This window comes from Hemicordylus capensis, chromosome 16 (assembly GCF_027244095.1).
Source record: "Hemicordylus capensis ecotype Gifberg chromosome 16, rHemCap1.1.pri, whole genome shotgun sequence".
Lineage (NCBI taxonomy): Eukaryota > Metazoa > Chordata > Lepidosauria > Squamata > Cordylidae > Hemicordylus > Hemicordylus capensis.
Window position 1 is genome coordinate 12,168,685 of NC_069672.1, and position 20,018 is coordinate 12,188,702.

Genomic DNA, 20,018 nt, shown 5'->3' on the forward strand with positions numbered 1-20,018 from the left:
CAGTCAGTACAATCAATCGATCACATTAACGCCATTTAGATAAGAAAAGTTCACTTAATAAGGTGATCAGTACCTAATCCGCTGAGGGAGGAGCCTTAACCATTACTTGGCGAATCTTATACGCAATAGCGCAAAATCTGGCAACACTGGAGGTAACAAGTTGTCCAGAAAAAGAAATGTCTTATAAAATTCCGTCGATCTTCCCGGCAAACCCGTTAAACGTCCCCCGCGTGGAGAACTGTAAAAAAAAATGCAGCGAAGTGAAATAGGATGGGTTTTTAAATTGGGTTTTTAAAAACTGGGTTTGTTGTTTTAATTGATTTAATTCCTCCCTCTGTTTTATTTGCTTTATATTTTATATTGCTTTTACTGTTGCGAGCCTCCTCGAGCAGTATTGCACTGGAAGGGTGGGATATAAATATTTTAAGACTGCGAAGCAGGTCGGAGACCGAAATAAAGATGGTAAATAGTGATAAATACTTTAAATAAAATTTAATCATCATCATCATCATCATGATCTGACAACCAGGCTAAATTACTCATGAGTAGCCCCCTCGTTCAAGCTTAACGGGACTCATTGGTCATGACTAACATGAATTGCAATGGGACTACTCGTGAGCAATTCAGCGGGCCTGCTAGTCCAATAGCAAACACGTTTTCCTAGAGCAACGCCCCCCCCCACGCGCGCCCCATTCCCTTTCAGGCCGGAAGCGCCGGGCAGAGCGCTCGCACGCACCACTCTAGCCCTCCCCACCTCCATGGTGACTCCGCCCGCCGCGTTTTTGGCCCGCCTCCCCCGCCGCCTTCCCCTCTATGGCCTCTGGGGGCAGCCCAGAGCGTCCCCAGGAATGGCGCCTCGGCTTCCTGGGCGGAAGCGGAAGCGGGGCAAAGGGGAAGCCGGTGTGCCTGCCTGGGTCCCGGGGCTGCCTTGGGCTGCCATCTTGGAGGGTCGCGGTGGCAGCGGCAGCTGCGGTGGCGACGAGACTCCAGTGTCCCGGAGACTCCGAGGCCGCGCGGGAGGGCCCCGAGCTCGGCAGGGAGAGGTGAGGGCATTGCGGCCGGGCCAGCTGGGAAGGGTCGGGGCCCTGGGGAGTCCCAGGGAGGGGCCCCGGGGAGTTGCCGCAGGGCCTCCCGCAGTAGCAGCCCCTCAGCCCGCTCCCGCGCAGGAAGGGGGGTAGACTGCCGCTGGACCGGGAGGCTTCATTGCTCAGCCGACAGGGCTTCGCGGAGTGTAGGGCCTCCCCTCTTTGGGAAGTCGGGGCAGAGGGATGCTGGGCTTCAGCAGCCTGCGCCGCCCCCCACCCCCGGAATTGGTGTCCGGAGATAGACTGCCTCTGGGCATGCAGGCTCCACACGGAGCTTTTGTTGTTAGAGCTCACAGGAAGTCAGAGTCTACCTTGGCTGGATCGGGGCAAAGAGAGGTGGGTTCCAGCAGCCTGATCCTTTCTCCGCCCCCTTCCCAGGAATTGGTGTCCGGAGAGAGCCTGCATCCAGCATTTCCTCTAACAGAGAATCCTATCCCAGAGGCTGTGGACTACAACTCCCAGCATCCCCAGCTGTGATGGCTGGGAATCATGGGAGTTGTAGTCAACAACATCTGGGTTAGAGGGAATGCTGCCTGCATCAGAATGTGGAGGTTCTGTTACTCCCGGCCTGCTCAACTTTGGGCCCCCAGCTGTTTGTGGACTACAACTCCCATCCTCCCCAGCCACAGTGGCCAATAGCCAGGGATGATGGGAACTGTAGGCCAACATCAAGAGCCAGTGTGGTGTAGTGGTTGGAGTGCTGGACTAGGACTGGGGAGACCCGAGTTCAAATCCCCCTTCAGCCATGAGACTTGCTGGGTGACTCTGGGCCATTCACTTCTCTCTCAGCCTAACCTACTTCACAGGGTTGTTGTGGGGAGAAACTGAAGTATGTTGTACTCTGGGTTCCTTGGAGGAAGAGTGGGATATAAAAAATGATTTTAAATATATCTGCAGGAGGGCCGAAGTTGAGCAGCTCCTGTGTTACACTCTTGGCCTAATAGCGTAAGAACCGCCTGGCTGCATAGCGCCGGACACCATCAGCCTGCTGGTAACTTCCCCTTCTGTTGTGTCCGGTGACTTCCTTGAAACTTCCTCCTTATTCAGAGACATTCAGAGATGTCTCTGAATAGGGAGGCTTTATTGTGAAGTGTATTAGATATCCTACCTCTTGACCACGGGGTATGCTATCTCTGTCATAGCGAATAATATAAGTGCCTTGCTAGATCGGAGCAAAGCCACGCGGACTCCAGGAGTGGGTGGGTGTTCCTGCTCCTCCTGAGACTTTGCAGAAATTGGCATTCAAAGATATACTGCTTCTGAGCATGGAGGCTCCATTACGGCCGCGGCTAATAACAGATGAGCTGCCTGGCGGGATCAGATGAAAGGTACATGGACTCCTGGATTCTGTTTTGCTGCTTAGCCCTGCGTTGACTTCCCAGAAACTGGTATTCAGAGGTAGACTGCCTCTGGAGGTTCGATTCCTGATTATCGTAGCTAATAAGAGTTGCGTAATTGGATTAGACCAAATATATGTGCACTGTCGCATCCTGCTTGTTGTTTTCCTGCTGTTACTTCCCTGCATTTGGCATTCTGAGATAGGGCTGTCTCTGGAGGCTTCATTGATGACTGTCGCAGCTAAATTGTTTGATTGTTTGGTTGTGAACCAGAGACTTGCGTTCTATATAATGTGTATATAAATAAAATACCAATAAAAATAAATAAGAGCTGCCTTGCTGGACCAGCGCAGAGGCCCCCTCTGGTCCAGCATCCTGTTTCCCCTTATGGCCCCAACCAGGTGCCTCTAGGAAGCTCTCAGGCAGGACATGGAAGCAGCGGGTCCGCATAATCTGGCACTCAGGCAGACTGCATCTGAACATGGAGGTTTCACTCTTGGCTGTTGTGACTCATCGCTGCTGGCAGCACCAGTAGTGTTTCTAGTCCAGCGTCTGGATTCCAGCAACAGCCAGGGTATACTTTTAGGAACCCGAGAACCAAGGTCTGAAGGCTAGACCCCTTCCCCATTAATCGAGTGTCATTAATATCTGACACTCAGGGGTAATGACATTAAGTTGTGTTTTGATGGCTTTTTAATGTGTGAGGCGTGTGCTGTGGCTACAGATTTAATTGTAGTTACAGTATTGTAAGTCCTTGTAATTATAGCATCTAAAACTGGCCAGCGTTAAGGAGGAGAGTTAGTCTTGAGGTAATGCCCATGAATTGTCCCCGTTGCTAAGCAGGGTCTGCCTTGGCTTGAATTTGGATGGGAGACTACATGTGACGGGACCGTAGCTCAGCCAAAGGTCCCAGCTTCAACCCCTGGCAGCATCTCCAGGAGGGCCGGGAAAGACTCTTGCCTGAAACCTTGGAGAGCTGCTGCCAGTCAGTGCAGACAATACTGAGCTAGCTGGATTAAGCGCCTGACTTGGTTTGGCAGCTTTCTGTGTTCCTAAAACCTTGGTTTTTGGTGCACACAGCTCTCTGCTTCTCATGTCCCTCACCCCCAAAGAACCTATAGGTGTTTTTTTAAAGGGGAAAAGTTTAGGAACTTCTAGAAAATGAGTTCTGGGAATCTCCCACCCTCTCTCCTCCAAATGCTCCTTGAACTTTTGTGAGAAGAGCTGTTTTTCCTCTCCTTTAGAAAAATCTTATTTCCTCTCTTGTGTAGCTCTTTGAGTCATCAGCCCCCAAGAATTTACTTGATATCTTGCATAGTCACAGGATGTACTTTAGAGAGAGCTTTTTCCAGCTTCTCTACCTTGGACAAACAATCTTGCACAAAAACATAGTGCTTTGATGAGCCCACCAAGGCCAGACCGTAGGAAACTGCCTTTTACTGAGCCAGACCCTTGGTCCTACTAGCTCAGTATTGTCAGCACTGGTTGGCCAGAGTTTCAGGTAAATAGCCCCACCTGGAGATGCTGCCAGGGATTGAATGTGGGACCTTCTGCTTGCAAAAACAGATGCTCTACCGCCAAGCTGCAGCCCCATCCCCAATAGGAGCTGTCCTATACCATGCCAGACCACTGTCTCAGCATTGCCTGCAGTGGCTGGCAGCAGCTTGGCAGGCTCCTTCCCCAGCCCTACCTAGAAATGCCAGGAATTGAACCTGGGACTTTCTGCATGCAGAGCAGATGCTCTGCCACTGATCCATGGCTCCCGCTCTGCTCGTATCGTATCCTGCTCTGCTCGTATCGTATCCCGCTCTGCTTGTATCGGACTGGAAAACGTTCTCTGATCTCCCTTACCGAAGCTGGGTGTACTTTTTGCAGTCCTGGGGTGATACCTTTTGGTGTACATTGGCTAGCCCCCAACAAGAGCCCCCAACGTTTCTCCCCACTCTCCTGCGCTCTTTCGTCCTTGATGGCTCTTTTCCACTCGACACCCCCCACCCCACCCCAGTCAGCGATGCTTGGATTTATCTGGATATGGAATCCAAAGTTGCAACATAGGTCAACTGACTGGCTAATAGCCATTCCACTGGGCTGCTGCAGGGATGAACTGGTGTAGCCCGCTCCACCAGCTTGTCAGGGACCAGTTGCCATTTTGCACCCTGCCCAGAGCTGGCCATAAGGTCCCTTGGAAGGGTTGAAGTCTGGCTTCCCTTCCCTTCCTGTCCCCTTCCCCACTTTTCTTATCTCATCGATCAGCATGCAAGCTTCAGGCAGGTTTCGCTCTTAACTACCATCAGCACCTAGGACATTTTAGGCAGTTAATACATCAGCCAGTAATCCGGGCCTTGGCAAAATAGGAGCCGGGCAATGGACGCTTGACAAAATTACCCAACTTAGTGACGGACGCTGCGGAGGGGGAGAAGAAACGGGCTTTTCTTTATCTTCTGTATGAGCTGGGGAGAGCCTCTGCTTTGCATGCAGAAGGCCCCAGGTTTGATCCCTGGCAGCGTCTCCGGGTAGAGCTGGGAAAGACTCCTGCCTGAAACTTGGGAGAGCCGCTGCTAGTCTGTGTAGGCAATACTGAGCCGGATGGACCAAGGATCTGACTCCGTTTGGCAGCTGCATATGTTCCTGTGTTCTTAATCCCCCCCCCCGTCCTCTCCCCCCACCAGCTGTTTTTGGACTATAACTCCCATAATCCCCAGCCACAGTGGCCATTAGCCAGGGATTATGGAAGTTGTAGGCCAACATCTGCAGGAGGGCTGAAGTTGAGCAAATGTGTTCTCTTGGGAGGTGGGCAGTAGCTTAGATGTCCTTAGAGGGGATTCGACACATTCTCGAAAGGTGGGTCTTGCAATCTATTGGTTATGGAGGCTGCGTGGAACCTGCTTGTTCACAGGCAGTATACCTCGCGGTGCTGGATTTGGGGGGCCGACGGCAGGAGAGGAGCCCCCCCAGAGACATCTGAGGTTGGCCATGTCGGGAATTGGATCCTGGACTGATCCATTTTCTTATATGTTTGTGTGCAATCACTTGGCTCATTTGTAGCAGCTAATGTAGCAGAGAATGGTGGAGGTGAAAGCCCTCTTGGTGTGCCTGGTGCTGCTTAGGAGCATAGCGGGCTGCCGTATACTGAGTCAGACCCTTGGTCTATCTAGCTCAGGATTGTCTGCCCAGACTGGCAGTGGCTTCTCCAAGGTTACAGGCAGGAATCTCTCTCAGCCGTTTCTTGGAGATGCTGCCGGGGAGGGAACTTGGGACCTTCTGCATGCAAATTGCTTTCCCCAGATATTCCCCCCAAGGGGAATCCCTTACAATGCTCACATGTGGACTCCCATTCAAATGCAAACCAGGGCAGACCCTGCTTCGCAAAAGGGACTGTCCATGCTTCCTACCCCCAGACCAGCTATACAGCAGAGGTTCCCAAGCTAGAAGGTGTTGGACCACAACTCCCACCATCCCCTGTGGCAGTGGGCGATGGGAGTTTTTGTCCCAATGTCTGAGGCCCTAGCATGAGAAGCCCCATTTCACAGGCAGCGAAGCGGCCAAGTACATCTGTGTCTTAACGCTTCTTTCTCCTCCTCTTCCTCCAGATGAGCAACAACAGTAACAAGCGAGCACCCACGACGGCCACCCAGAGACTGAAACAGGACTACCTACGCATCAAAAAAGACCCAGTGCCTTATATCTGTGCTGAACCTCTCCCGTCAAATATCCTCGAATGGTATGCAATCTAGGCTGTGCCCGGTGTTACGTGGCTGGGAGGAGGAGGGCTGGGTTTGCCGGCATTCCTCTTTTTCGAGGGGTAACGGGCAGAGGATGTGGGCAGTGTTCCCTCTGAGGCAGGCATCTGTGCGTGTGCTCACCAGTTTTGGGATGTCCACTCCGTTCATTTTAGATCCGGCTCCGGTCGGATCAGGAAGGCCCCATTCTGAATGCAGGTGGGCACACACTGCCTTGATCCTGCCACCCAGAACGAAATTCATTCCGCACACAGATGAAAAAAAATGAGAGACAACACTGGATGTGGCCTTGCGCTGAGTCACGTTCGTCCATCCAGTTCCGTATTTCCCAGGCTGGCTGGCAGCGGCTCTTCGGCCTCGGAGGAAGATCTTCTAACCGGGCTTGTGGGAAGGGTCTTTGCCTGCAGGTCAGGTATTCTGCCCCTGAGTTGCAGGTCTGTTCTCTTGAGCTGGAAACCTCCAAGTCACGGCTCAACAGGATCTTGGGCTCTGTTCCCGCTCACAGGGATTCCCAGATGCCACTGACTACAACTCCCAGAATCCCCAGCTTCAATTGCTTATGGTTGAGGATTATGGGAGTTGTAGTCAACCACATAGGCAGCTGCCATATACTGAGTCAGACCCTTGGTCCATCTAGCTCAGGATTGTCGACCCAGACTGGCAGCAGCTTCTCCAAGGTTGCCAGCAGGAATCTCTCCCAGCCCTATCCTGGAGATGCCGCCAGGGAGGGAACTTGGAGCCTTCTGTTCTTCCCAGAGCGGTTTCATCCCCTGAGGGGAGTATCTGACAGTGCTCACACTTCTAGTCTCCCATTCAAATGCAAACCAGGGTGGGCCCTGCTTAGCTAAGGGGACCAGTCATGCTTGCTACCACAAGACCAGCTCTCCTCCCTTAAAGGGAATCTGGGAATCCCTGTCAGAGGGAACACTGGTCGGGCAGAGGGGCGCTTCTCCCCCACCTTCCCACCCCCAATTATCTGCTCCCTGGTTATACAAATCTCTCCAGGGTTTCAGATAAGGACCTTTCCCAGACTTATCTGGAGATGCCTTCAGTGATTCACTCTGGGCCCTTCTTTGTGCAAAGCAGAGACTCTGCCACCTGTTCAGTCACTTCCTGCATACCGATTCTCTTTTTGGAGCAGGGGGAGAGCAGCTGGCCTTCTCCATCCCCTGCACAGCATCCCTCCAGTGGCTGTTGCTGGTGTCTTATCTTATGTTTCTTTTTTTCTTTTTTTAAGATTGTGAGCCCTTTGGGGACAGGGAGCCACTTTGCCGATTGATTGATTTACTTATATCCAAGTAAACTGCTTTGGGGCCTTTGGTTGCCCAGCGGTATCTAAATATTTGCCGTATTTGCATGCCTCTGCTCTCCCCACTTCTCCCCGCCCCGACCTTCTTCTTGGAAACGTGGCCCGCGTAATAAGAGTTCGTTTTCTTCTCCCAGGCACTACGTTGTACGGGGACCCGAGATGACTCCGTATGAAGGTAAGTAGCCAAGCCAGCCCTAACGGTGGCAAAGTCATTCCACTGGGCTTGAAAAGCCAGTGAGCATTCCTCCGAATATTCTCCTGTTGTGGATGTGTGTTGGCTTGTTTGTATGACAATGTACATAGTTGGAGTTTCCCCCAGCGAAAACGTTGTCAAATAAAAAACAAGCCAGTGAAGGGGGGAAAGCCACAACCACCCTAGAAGTTTGGGAACACCCAGGAGCTATTTTCCGCAGCCTGCCGAGATGGGACGTTTTTCCGAAATCGTGACTTCCCTATTGAGTCGAGCTCATAGTTTGAAGGTGCTGTGCGTTACTCGAGTGTGTCTGTGCTTTGCTCTTGCCCGTCTCGGCCCTGTTCTGAAGGCTGATTTCCCCAGAGCTCTCGAAACGTCCCAGTTTGCTGCCTCATCCCAATTGTGGCTGCTTTGTGGCCTACTTTCCTCAGTGCTCTTTATTCCGTGCTGTGCTAGATGTCAAGGGCCGTACGCCCTGGCTCCCTTGGAGAACATACGAAGCTGTCTTATGCAGAGTCAGACCCTTGGTCCACCTGCTCAGCCCTTCCTGGAGATGTTGCCCGGGATTGAACCTGGGACATGCCCAACCACTGAGCTATAGATGCTCCAAATGAACGTATGGAGCTGCCAAACTGAGTCAGACTTTTGCTCCACCTCGCTCACTATTGTCTGCACTGACTGGCAGCAGCTCTCCAAGCAAGGGGGTCTCTCCGCTGCCAGTCTGTGAAGACAATACTGAGCTAGATAGACCAATGGTCTGACTCAGTATATGGCAGCTTCCTATATTCCTATGTAGTCACCTGTTCAAATGCAAACCAGAGCAGGCTCTGCTTAACAAACGGGACAATTTGTGCTTGCTACCACAAGACCAGCTCTCCTGGTAAGTGATCTAGGACATGGGTTCTCAACCTGGGGTCCCCAGACGTTGTTGGACTACAACTCCCATCGTCCTCAGTCAAAGTGGCCAGCAGTGGGATGATGGGAGTTGTAGTCCCACACCTAGGGACCCAAAGTTGAGAATCCCTCATCTAGGACACTGCCAGTCTATGCATAGTCAATATCCTCTTTCTGTATTCTCTTTCACATAGACCTTTCCCCCTGCAAAGAATAACTCTCCCCCACTTCTTTTACTGTTCTAGGTGGCTATTATCACGGGAAGCTCATTTTCCCCCGAGAATTTCCTTTTAAACCTCCCAGTATTTATATGATAACCCCAAATGGAAGATTTAAATGCAATACAAGGTAAGTGGTTCCCGGCAACCCTCCCATTTATTCTAAAAATCCTGTGACTTCCAAGCAAAGCGATGTCTGATACGAAAATCTCTCTTCACTGAATTGACCTTGCAGGGTGCTTGTGAAGATAACATTGGGGGCAGTGGGCTTTGAGCTCCTTGTATGTGGTCTCATTCTCCAGCTCTCTTAAATGTTACACTAATGAGTTGGGCTTTTCACAGCCCCACTAAGTTACTCACAGGCAGGCTTACTGAGTTGACTTATCCTTCTGATTTCAGTGGAAGTGCTCATAAGTCATGTAGTCTGGATGTAAGCGAGGCTCGAGTAGCCCTTCTCATTACTGTAACGTTTAAGAGTGTTCACGCATACAAACGCATGCTAAAAATCTCTGTGGAGTACCTGGCTGAAGGTTTGTGACAGAAGGGGTACATTTTTTAAAAAAAAGGTTCGTAATTCATCCAAAGAGTGGGGAGGAAGAAGCACGTAAGCCCCAGAGCATCCTCCTAGCCAAGTTAGCTTAGAGTGTGTCGGAGCCAGGGTTAGCATAGAATGCTCCTAAGCCAGAGTTGCGCTTGGAGTGTGCCCGAGCCAGGGTTAGCCTGGAGTGTGTCAAAACCAGGGTTAGCCAAAGTCAAGGTTAGTCTAGAATGCTCCCAAGTCAAGGTTAGCCCAAGCCAGGTTTAGCTTAGGGTGTGCCTGAGCCAGAGATAGCCTGGAGTATGTCGAAGCCAGGGTTAGCCTAGAATGTGCCCAAGTCAAGGTTAGCCCAAGCCAGAGTTAGCTTAGTGTGCCCGAGCCAGGGTTAGCCTGGAATGTGTCGAAACCAGGGTTTGCCAAAGCCAAGGTCAGTCTAGAATGCTCCCGAGTCAAGGTTAGCCCAAGCCAGGGATAGCCTGGAGTGTGTCCAAGCCAGGGATAGCCTGGAGTGTGTCCAAGCCAGGGATAGCCTGGAGTGTGTCGAAGCCAGGGATAGCCTGGAGTGTGTCGAAGCCAGGGATAGCCTAGAGTGCACCTGAGTCAAGGTTAGCCAGGGTTAGCTTAGAGTGTGCCTTGCTTCAAAATGGCATATATCATGCCTTTGTGGCTTGTGTTTCCTCTCCCTCCCTTGTAGACTATGTCTTTCGATTACCGACTTTCACCCTGACACGTGGAACCCAGCCTGGTCGGTGTCGACCATCTTAACAGGCCTTCTTAGTTTTATGGTGGAAAAAGGCCCCACTTTGGGCAGCATAGAAACCTCAGAGTTCACAGTAAGTAACTTGGTGAAGCAGTGTTGCCCTTCCCTTCCCGGGTTGTGAAGTGCATGTGCATCTTTTAAAATGAAATCTTTAAAATATGGATTCCAAACAGATGTGTGTGTGTGTGTCTCTCTCTCTCCACAGAAAAGACAGCTTGCTTCGCAGAGTTTAACATTTAATGTAAAAGACAAAGTCTTCTGTGAATTGTTTCCTGACGTTGTGGAGGTAAGGCAGGATGCTTCACTGACTAGACCTTGCAACACAGAGAAAGGATGTGTGTCCTCTAAATTCACGGATCCTTGCTAAATTGCTGAGAGGTTTTTGCATCTACACCCTGCTTCCTGCAAGTAGAAAGCTAGCACAGCAGGGAATGGGCTATGCTAGGATTTTGGAGTACTGGCTTCTCTTCTGAGTCAGACCCTTGGTCCATCTAGCTCAGGATTGTCTACACAGACTGGCAGCGGCTTCTCCAAAGTTGCGGGCAGGAGTCTCTCAGCCCGCTCTGGAGGTGCAGAGAGGGAACCTTCTGCATGCAAGCGCTCTTCCCAGAGCAGCCTCATCTCCTAAGGGGAATTCAGTGCTCACCCATTTATTTGTTTGTTTAAATCTTCTTATATTCTGCCTCCAAAGACTCCAGGCAGTGCACAACAATAATACCAATAGTCAAACAATAATAATAAATTAAATTAAAGGGCAAATGCCTGGTGAAACTGGTAGGTCTTAAGAAGGGCCTTAAAAGCAGCTAGGGAGGGTGCTGAACAAATCTGGGTGCGGGGAGGGTTCCAAAGAAGAGGGGCGGCCACAGAGAAGGCCCTGCTAGGGGCCCAGGCACCACGCAATACACCAGGGCCGGGATACTAAGGAGGGCCAGTGGAGAAGACCTCACAGAGGACGGGCTACAACCGGCCGAGAGAGACGATCCCGGAGATCCATGTAGTCTCCCATCCAAATGCAGATCAGGGTGAATCCTGCTTAGCAAAGGGGACAATTTGTGCTTGCTGCCAGGAAACCAGTTCTGCTCCCATTACACATTTCCCCCCTCCCCCGGCAACTTGAAGTAGCCTCCCCACCCCCCGATTTGTTTATCGTATGGTTTTGTGTGGGTTTTTTTGGTCTTTAGTCGTCTCAAATCTCCCCCCCCCCCCCACCGGCCCGTCTCCTTCCCAGGAAATCAAGCAGAAGCAAAAGGCCCAAGAGGAACTCCACAGCCGCCCCCCGACCCTCCCGCTCCCGGATGTCATCCCCGACGGGGAGGCGCACCACGGCCAGAACGGGCTGCCTCTCCTCAACGGGCATGTGCCGCTGGCCGCCGCCAACCACCCGGGCCTCCAGCAGGCGAACCGGAACCACGGACTCTTGGGCGGGGCTCTGGCGAACTTGTTTGTCATAGTGGGCTTCGCGGCCTTTGCCTACACGGTGAAGTACGTCCTGAGGAGCATCGCGCAGGAGTGACGCCGCCGGGCCGCCCCCCTCCGCCGCCGCCGCCGCCGCCCGTCCAAGACCAAATTAGCCGTAGGGGCCGGACGCGCACCGAAAGCTGTTCCCGGGACTCTGAGTTTCGTGTTCCCGAGAGTGGGATAAAAACCGTGATGTGCAGGTTTGACAACCGACAGCTGTAGCTTGGCTCATGGGTTTAGTTTGGCGAGGGGAGAAGGCTTGGGGCGCCCCCTTCGAGCAGAAGGGGGCCCGACTGGAGTGGAAGATGCATGGCAGAGAGAGGAGCGACACCCCCCCAGATTCCTTTCCTCATCAGGGCAGAGCACCCCCTTCCCCAAATGTTGCGGGTCCGCCCGCGACGTTCTGCGTCGGTGGCGTTTCTAACCAGCACCGGATTCCGGTTCTGTGTCCGACCATTCCCGCCCTAAATCTCCGGGTGGAATTCCCCGTTCGGATGTGCCGGGAGGTTCCGGAGGCCCCGGGAGGTCACAGCGTGACGCGGAGACGCAATTTTCTTTTTCAGGGATATCGGCAGGCAGGGACTGGGATGTAGTGAACCTGTCCACCCATCCATTTCTTGACGTCTTTGCTCTCTCCTCCTCCTCCTCCCCACCAGATATCCCTGCCCCATTTAACTTGGGAAACCTGTCTTGGGGATCCCTCAGTAGGGTTTTGTAAAGGCAAGGCCAAGGGGTCAGTGGAATGGTTTAAGCGCCCCACGTCCCCTCTGGCCTCTGTAAAGGCCTCCCTTCAACTGTCGCCACTTCCAAACTACTCAGACCAAAAAACCGTCCCCGTCCCGCCCCCCCAAAAACCCCTGGCTCCTTGGCGAGGCAGAGCATATACCGCACAGGTCCTGGGGTGGGCGGGGAAGCAGTGAGAATTCCTTTTCCAAGAGCTTTGATGATTTTTTTTAGAAAAGAAAATGAGTCAGAAATGACGGGCTGCATAAGGTCTTTCCCTCTTTTCAATCCCCCGAGAGCCTGACGCTCGTGGATCTGGAATGCCACAAAGTTCGTTCCACAGCCTCCAGCGATCACGGCGATTTGGGTGCGATTTGGGTCCTGTGATATGCAGGGGGGTGGTGGAATTCCTCTGAAACTTGACCGCGATGGGGCAACATCCAGCCAAACCAGAGGGATACTTGGGGGAGAAGTGATGTTCCCGGAAGCACTGCTTATTTCAGAAAACGGTGTGGGCTGACATGGTTTGGTATTAAAGACCTCCCGCCCTCCTTCTAGCCACCCTTACAAACTTTGAAAAAATTGGTGACCTACAATCGTATTTCTAGAAACCAGATCAGATGAGACGAAACATCTCTCCCCGTCTGTTTCGGTCCCCATAAGGGGTTGGCTGAACTGTAAATCGGGATCAGGGCCAAAGCAAGTATCGGGCAAGGGTGGCCACGCTCCGACTGCTCTCTCGGCGTCTCTGAGCCGTGAGCCACCTGTGTGGCTTGAGATGGTCTCACTTGTCGAGTGTCCCTTTCCTAGCCTATAACTCAAGCTCAGTGTCTGCAGTGGGAAGAATCAAGTTTAAATCTAATTTACAGACGAATTTACCATTGGGGGAAGTGTTGTTGCGTGTCCAAAGGCTCCCCCGACGGGAGAACGAAACTCCCTGCACATAGAAAGCTAGCGCTTTCGGTCGAAGCCTCCTTGATCTGAGGGATATCTTGGGGGAGAAAGAAGGCAAATGCATCTGCGTAAGGCCGTCACAACCTAGATCAGAGGCGCCGTCTTTTCGGACTACAACTCCCATCACCCCCTGCCACCGTGGTCATTGTTTGATGGTGACGGGAGTTGTAGTCTGGCAGTACTTGGAGGGCCCACACGGTGGCGCCCTGCTCTAGAGAAATGCCCGATCCTGCTGATTTTACGGAAACTAGCCCCTCGTTGCATCGTAGCGCTTTCCTCTGCGATTGGCCCTGCGAGGCAGGCGGGGCTTGGCAGGAGTGGGCGGGGCCCTGTTGAATCCCGCCCCTCGCCTGATAGCCTTGGACGGCAGCTGTTAGTGGTCCAGTCTTCTGAAGAGGTAGCCTGCCTTGAACCCACTTCCCATATCAAACACCACACATGTCAATCTCCCGGGATGTGGCTTATAATCTCTTTCTGTCTGAATCCCCTTCCCAGTCCTTTGCCTCATCTCTGAGGTGAATTCCAGTGCCTTTCCTGCTTGTCCGTGGCTTCTTAAAAAGTCTCTCGCCACCAAACGCACCGAGGGAATATTAACGAGCTCAGCGAGACCCTCTTCTTTTTAAAAGCCCCACCCACTCTTGGTTAAGCCCCGCCCCTCCTAAAAGCCCCGCCCACTGTCCTTTTCCAAACTTTCTGTAACTGGAAAAAAAAAAGTAGCCTTTTAAGTTTCAAGAATATAATCCTCCCACACTCATATTGCTTTTTTTAAAAAAAATCTCTGTTTCCCTTTGTTTAAAAACAAAAGTTTTGATCTCTACTTTTTTGTGGATGATTTGAAGTCGCTGAGAAGTTTTGTGGATGATTTGAAGTAGCTTTTGTGGGGATGGGGAGGAAACTGAAAGCATTAAAATAAACCCATGAGCCACGTAGCTTAGATGACCAGTCAATATGTGCTTTGACCAACTTCTCTACAAATAGGTAATGAGGGTAGTGTTGCTAACCGGGTAGAGCCATACTGCGGAGACCTCCGGAAAGAGGGGAGACGAGTGTGGTTTAAAAAATCGTATAAGATCTGTATTTATAAAACACTTTGTAGATTGGGGGGGGGGGGTTTCTTTCTTTTTCTGAACAAATTTATTTATAGTTGTTCTTCAGCTCCGGCTCCTGTACATGCTTTCGGCGCTCTCGTCCCGAGAGGATCTTAATGTATCTCTGTTTCTACAACGGCTTCTGTTTTCTCTGTTCCAAAAAGAAACTTGGCGCGTGTCTCCTCTTTCTCTGTGTTCTTAAAAAAACAAACAAACTCTCCAGCGGGGTTGAAGGCGGTGGTGAGGATGGCGGAGGTTGGCTCTTCTGCTTTGCATGTAGAAAGGTCTCAGGTTCGGTCCCCGGCAGCATCTCCAGGTAGGGCTGGGAGAGACTCCTGCCTGGAACCTTGGAGAGTCGCTGTCAGTCAGGGTAGACAGTACTGAGCTAGATGGAGCAAGGGTCTGACTCGGTATAAGGCAGCATCCTGTGTTCCAGACTCTTGTTCCATGAGCCAGGGCCTCGTCCCATGATGGCAGCCTTCTCTGTGCACTCGGCCACAGAGCTGGAAGCGAAGAAATGTTCGCATCTTGGGCCGGTTGCAGAAGGGAACAGAGGACACCCTTTCCTCCCTTGTTTGTTTGTTTGTTTGTTTGTTTGTTGTTCTTACACGTCATGTGACCTGTGGGCAATCACAGATAGGAACATAGGCCGCTGCCATAAACCGAGTCAGGCCCTTGGTCCAGCTAGCTCAGTCTTGTCTGCACAGACTGGCAGCGTCTTCTCCAAGGTTGCAGGCAGGAGTCTCTCTCTCTCTTTCTGGCCTATCTTGCAGATGCTGCCAGAGCTGATGCTGCCAACTTGAAACCTTCTGCTCTTCACAGGACCCATCCTCTAAGGGGAATGTCTTACAGTGCTCACACACGTAGTTTCCTATTCAAATGCAACCAGAATGGGCCCTGCTTAACAAAGCGGACAATTCATGCTTGCTTCCGCAAGACCAGATCCAAGACCTCCAGTGGTGCGGGCATCCAAAGTGGCGTTTTCTAACAGAACCCACGTCGTGGATTCAGCGACCAGCAAACAAGAACTAAATCAATGCAGCATACACAGCCACCTGATGGCGCAGAGGGGAAGTAACCCGCCTAGGGAGCAAGAGGTTGCTGATTCGAATCCCTGCTGGTGTGTTTCCAAGACTATGGGAAACACCTAAATCAGGCAGCAGTGAGATAGGAAGATGCTGAAAGGCATCATCTCATACTGCGCGGGAGGCGGCAATGGTCAACCCCTCCTGTATTCTACCAAAGACAACCACAGGGCTCTGTGGGTGCCAGGAATCGACACTGACCCCACGGCGGAACTGTACTTTACACCCCACCCCCCACACACACTTAAAAACCAAACCTCCAACCCGCTCCCTGCATGTAGAAAGTTAACACCCCGGGCAGTACAATTGTCTACAACTCTTTCTCTTGAACGGGTCTTGGGCAAATTTGGGGAGACAAGGCTATCCATGCCTACGAGTCTTGTTGGCTCAAGGCAGGGTGCAGAAATCCACTCGTCTACTAGTCTGTGACGAGTGAAAAATGATGCCTGACGAGTGCAAAAAGTCCTGGTGAGCAATGTACCAACTTAGCTTGCCGAGTACAATGGCATCTGGTGGGCCACTGTGAAACAGGCTGCTGGACTAGATGGGCCTCCTTGGGCCTGATCCAGCAGGGCTTCTGTTAAGTTTTTAAAAACTTGTACACTACTAACTGGGCAACAAGGCACCTTTTTAAATGCAGGCTCTCTTAAATTTAGCAAGGGGGGAGCAACTCTCCCTCTCCAACCTGCACAGCATTCCCTCAACAACTCAGCTGTTGCTCTCCCTTTTTGGGATTGTAAGCTCCTTGCAGCCAGGGAACTATGTCCTCATTCCTTTCCGAATGTAAACCTCTTGGAGACCTGTTTTGGGTTTTGTTTCCAAGCGGTCTATAAATCTACTTAATGGTGATAACCTGCAAGGGATTTCCAAAGATAGCATCCTCCCCTTGCGGTTCAAACGTGGCAAAGCCGGCTCTGTCCTTAGACACGGGTGAAGGTGTTCACCAGTCCCGGGAAAGGAATCCGCCAGGCGGGTAAACATGGCAGCGGGTTGAATTTTGTGCTTGTGGATTGGTAGTGTCCTCATCGAAAAGAGCAAACATGGTGACTATTTTGTGTCAAGGCAAAATATTTACAAAAGACGCATGTCCCTCGCCAGATGGCAAACTGCTTTTTAGGGAATCGCTTCCCGTTTATCGAAGGAATATCTGTTCAGTCAATTACAGAAGAATCCCCTGAATCTGGAGTGGACCCAGCAGTCAGACGGCGAAGGTCAGACTGTGTTGCACGCAGAGTAAATATTTATTTAGGCAAGATGAAAGAGAGGAGGAAATAGCAACAGAACAAAGCCAGTGTCTTGACAAGCTTGCCCCGGGCCCTTTCTTCAAGGCCGCATAGAAACGCAGCCCTGCTTTTCCAAAAGTCCCTGAAAGGAATTGCAGTGAAGCGGAAATCTCGTTTGCGAGGGCTTTGAAGATACTGGGCAGGTCCTTGGGCTGTCAGCATTCCTGGATCTTTCCTTGGGTCAAGCCGGGTAATTGCATTCTTATTAGGCATAATAAAGGGGAGACTCCATGTACAAGAGCAGTGTATCTGTAAGCCGGAGGTGCCAGAAGCAAATGGAGGAAGGCCATTGCTATATAAATGTTTTTGAGATCTTGGTTGTTGAAAAGCAGTATATATTCTTAATAGCCGATCTGGCAGGGAATTTTTTAAATCTTGCATCCTCCACCTGCAGTGATACAGTCCCTACTAACTGGGCATATTTAGCTGCCATTTTTCTACAATGAAAAGCCCCACATTAATGTCGCCTTGCCTCATAAGGAAGGTGCTCCAGGCTCCTCGTCATCTCAGTTACCTTCTTCTGCACCTTTCCCTATTCTGACGATATCCTTTTTAAAAGATACGGCACCCAGAACTGGTCACAGTACTCCAAATGTGGCCGCAACATGGATTCGTATCAAGGCATTATGATATTAGCAGTTTCATTTCCAGTCCCCTTGCTAATGATCTCTAGCATGGAATTTGCTTTTTCATGACACTGTCAATGAGCTGGCCACTGCAAAGCCAAGAAGGCCCTTCTCAGCTGTAAAGTTGTGCCGTCGAGTCGGTGTTGACTTGTGACCACAGAGCCCTGGGGTTGTCTTTGGTAGAATACAGGAGGGGTTGACCATTGCCTCCTCTCGTGCAGTATGAGATGATGCCTTTCAGCATCTTATATCGCTGCTGCCCTATATAGGTGTTTCCCATAGTCTTGGAAACATACCACCGGGGATTCGAACTGGCAACCTCTGGCTTGCTGCAAGGCTCCTCAAAAGAACAGGTTTACCCAGAACTTCCTCCAGGAGGTGGCGCTGTGTTGCTATCTCAAGTTCAAACTGGTACTCTTGTTCCATCTAGCTCAGTATTGTCTACACAGACTGGCAGCGACTTCTCCAAGGTAGCAGGCAGGAGTCTCTCTCAGCCCTATCTTGGAGATGCCAGGGGACCTCCGATTCTGGACACTTGGAACCTCCGATTCTGTGCTCTGAAGTTTCCTCTGCTATTTTGCTGACTGCTACAGCCAGGGGTGTGTGAGCAAAGCTTTTGAGAGTTTGGCCCAAATTTGGCAGAGAGAGAGAGAGAGGATTAGGAGCACAGGAACATATGCAGCTGCCAAACTGAGTCAGGTCCTTGGTCCATCTAGCTCAGGATTGTCTACACTGACTGGCAGCGACTTCTCCATGATTTTAAGCAGGATTCTTTCCCAGCCCTACCTGGAGATGCTGCCAAGGATTCAATCTGGGACCTTCTGCATGCAAAGCAGATGCTCTTCCGCTGAGCTATGTCCCCGTCTCCTCAGGGGAATATTTTAAAGCACTTGCATGTAGTTGCCCATTGAAATACAAACCAAGGCAGACCTTGCTTAGCAGAGGGGACAACTCATGCTTGCTACTGCAAGACGGACTCTCTACCCAGAGTGGAGTGGAGGGGGATATCTTACAGTGCACACACATGTCTCCCATTCAAATGCAAACCAGGGCAGACCTTGCTTACCAAAGTGGGCAATTGACGCAGTGAGGAACTGACTTGGTTATCAAGCCAGAGGTTGCCGGTTCGAATCCCCCGCTGGTATGTTTTCCAGACTATGAGAAACACCTTTTTCGGGCAGCAGCGATATGGGAAGGTGCTGAAAGGCATCATCTCATGCTGCGCGGGAGATGGCAATGGCCAACCCCTCCTGTATTCTACCAAAGACAACCACAAGGCTCTGTGGTCAGTCGCCCCGAGTCGACACCGACTCGACAGCACACTTTACCTTTACCACAAGACCAGCTCTCATCTCATGCTGATCTAGACGGGCCGGAGGCTTGTCTCAGTATCAGGCGGCTTCCTGTGTGTTCCCGGGGCTTTGAAAAACCTCTGCCTGAAATTTCGGAGAGCCGCTGCCCGCCAGTGCGGGCAATCCCGAGCCAGAGGCACGAATGGTCGGACTCGGTCGAAAGCAGCGATTCGAGCGACCGGTTCAAAGAGTCGACGGAACCGCTCGGGTGAAATAATGATTGGAAGTGGCTGGCGGCCTGAATTAAACATCGGAACCGGACTAGAGGGATTACACGGTTAATAGGCTTCCCCGCAACTCATGATCATCCTCTCTCCTCTCCCCGCCCCCGCTGCAACCTGCCACCCCTTGCAAAATAACCATCTTGCATTCCTCCAGAACTATGTAGCCAGCCATTCCTTGTTAATAATATTTAACTCGTGCTGGCGTCTCCCCGCACTTAGGTCCCTGCTCAGGTTAGCGGCAGACGGGCTGCGAATCCGTAAGTGAACTTGATGACATGTTAATAGACTGATCTGTCATACGGCACCTAAACAACCCCAGACTGTGCCGCAGACCGCGGCGGGGAGCAGCCGCCTTCTCTGGCTGCGTTTCGACTCCCCCGCCCTCCGCCGCACGGACGCCCCGTCCCCTCGCACGTTCCGCGTCCCGGCATCTCCGTCGGCCATTGCTCCTGCGTGTGTCTAGGGCCTTCCCTCCCGGCGAACATAGGAAGCTGCCACATACTGAGTCAGACCCTTGGTCCATCTAGCTCAGTATTGCCTTCACAGACGGGCAGCGGCTCCTCCCAGGTTGCAGGCAGGAATCTCTCTCAGCCCGATCTTGGAGATGCTGCCCGGGAGGGAACTTGGAATCTGCTTTTCTCAGAGTGGCCCCATCCCTTGAGGGGAATATCCCAACATTGCTCACATATGTGGTCTCCCATTCAAATGCAACCTGGGCGAAGCTTGCTTAGCAAAGGGGACCATTCATGCTTGCTACCGCAAGACGGAAAGCGGCAGAAATGTAGGAACATAGGAAGCTGCCTTCTGAGTCACGCCCTTCGTTTATTTAGCTCAGAATTGTCTGCACTGACTGGCAGCAGCTCTCCAAAGTTGCAGATGGGTCTCTCCCAGCCCTACCAGGAGATGCTGCCAGGGATTGAATCGAGGACCTTCTGCAGGCAAAGCAGAGGCACCTACCCCACCTCAGTCTAAAGCACAGCGTCTCAATATGCAGTTTGCATCCCCCTTGGGGTCCACAAGACCGAAGCAGGGGTGCAGGAGACGGGTGAAAGAAGCCTAGCGCAGAGGATGGATCGGCTTTGCTGTGCCATCTTTTCTGCTTGTTGCTGCCTAGAGATGTAACACGTAGAACCCGGGTGTGATCCAACTGG

At 51.7% G+C, this 20,018-nt stretch overlaps 1 protein-coding gene across 1 annotated transcript; it reads left to right on the forward strand.

Moving 5' to 3' along the window:
• Positions 1–831: 831 nt before the first annotated feature.
• UBE2J2 (ubiquitin conjugating enzyme E2 J2) lies at positions 832–14,482 on the forward strand. The gene is made up of 7 exons (XM_053281379.1): positions 832–1,043; positions 6,013–6,143; positions 7,606–7,646; positions 8,804–8,906; positions 10,009–10,147; positions 10,280–10,360; positions 11,303–14,482. The coding sequence occupies exons 1-7, from the start codon at positions 849–851 to the stop codon at positions 11,585–11,587; spliced, it is 975 nt and encodes a 324-aa protein (XP_053137354.1). The 5' UTR covers positions 832–848; the 3' UTR covers positions 11,588–14,482.
• Positions 14,483–20,018: the final 5,536 nt, after the last annotated feature.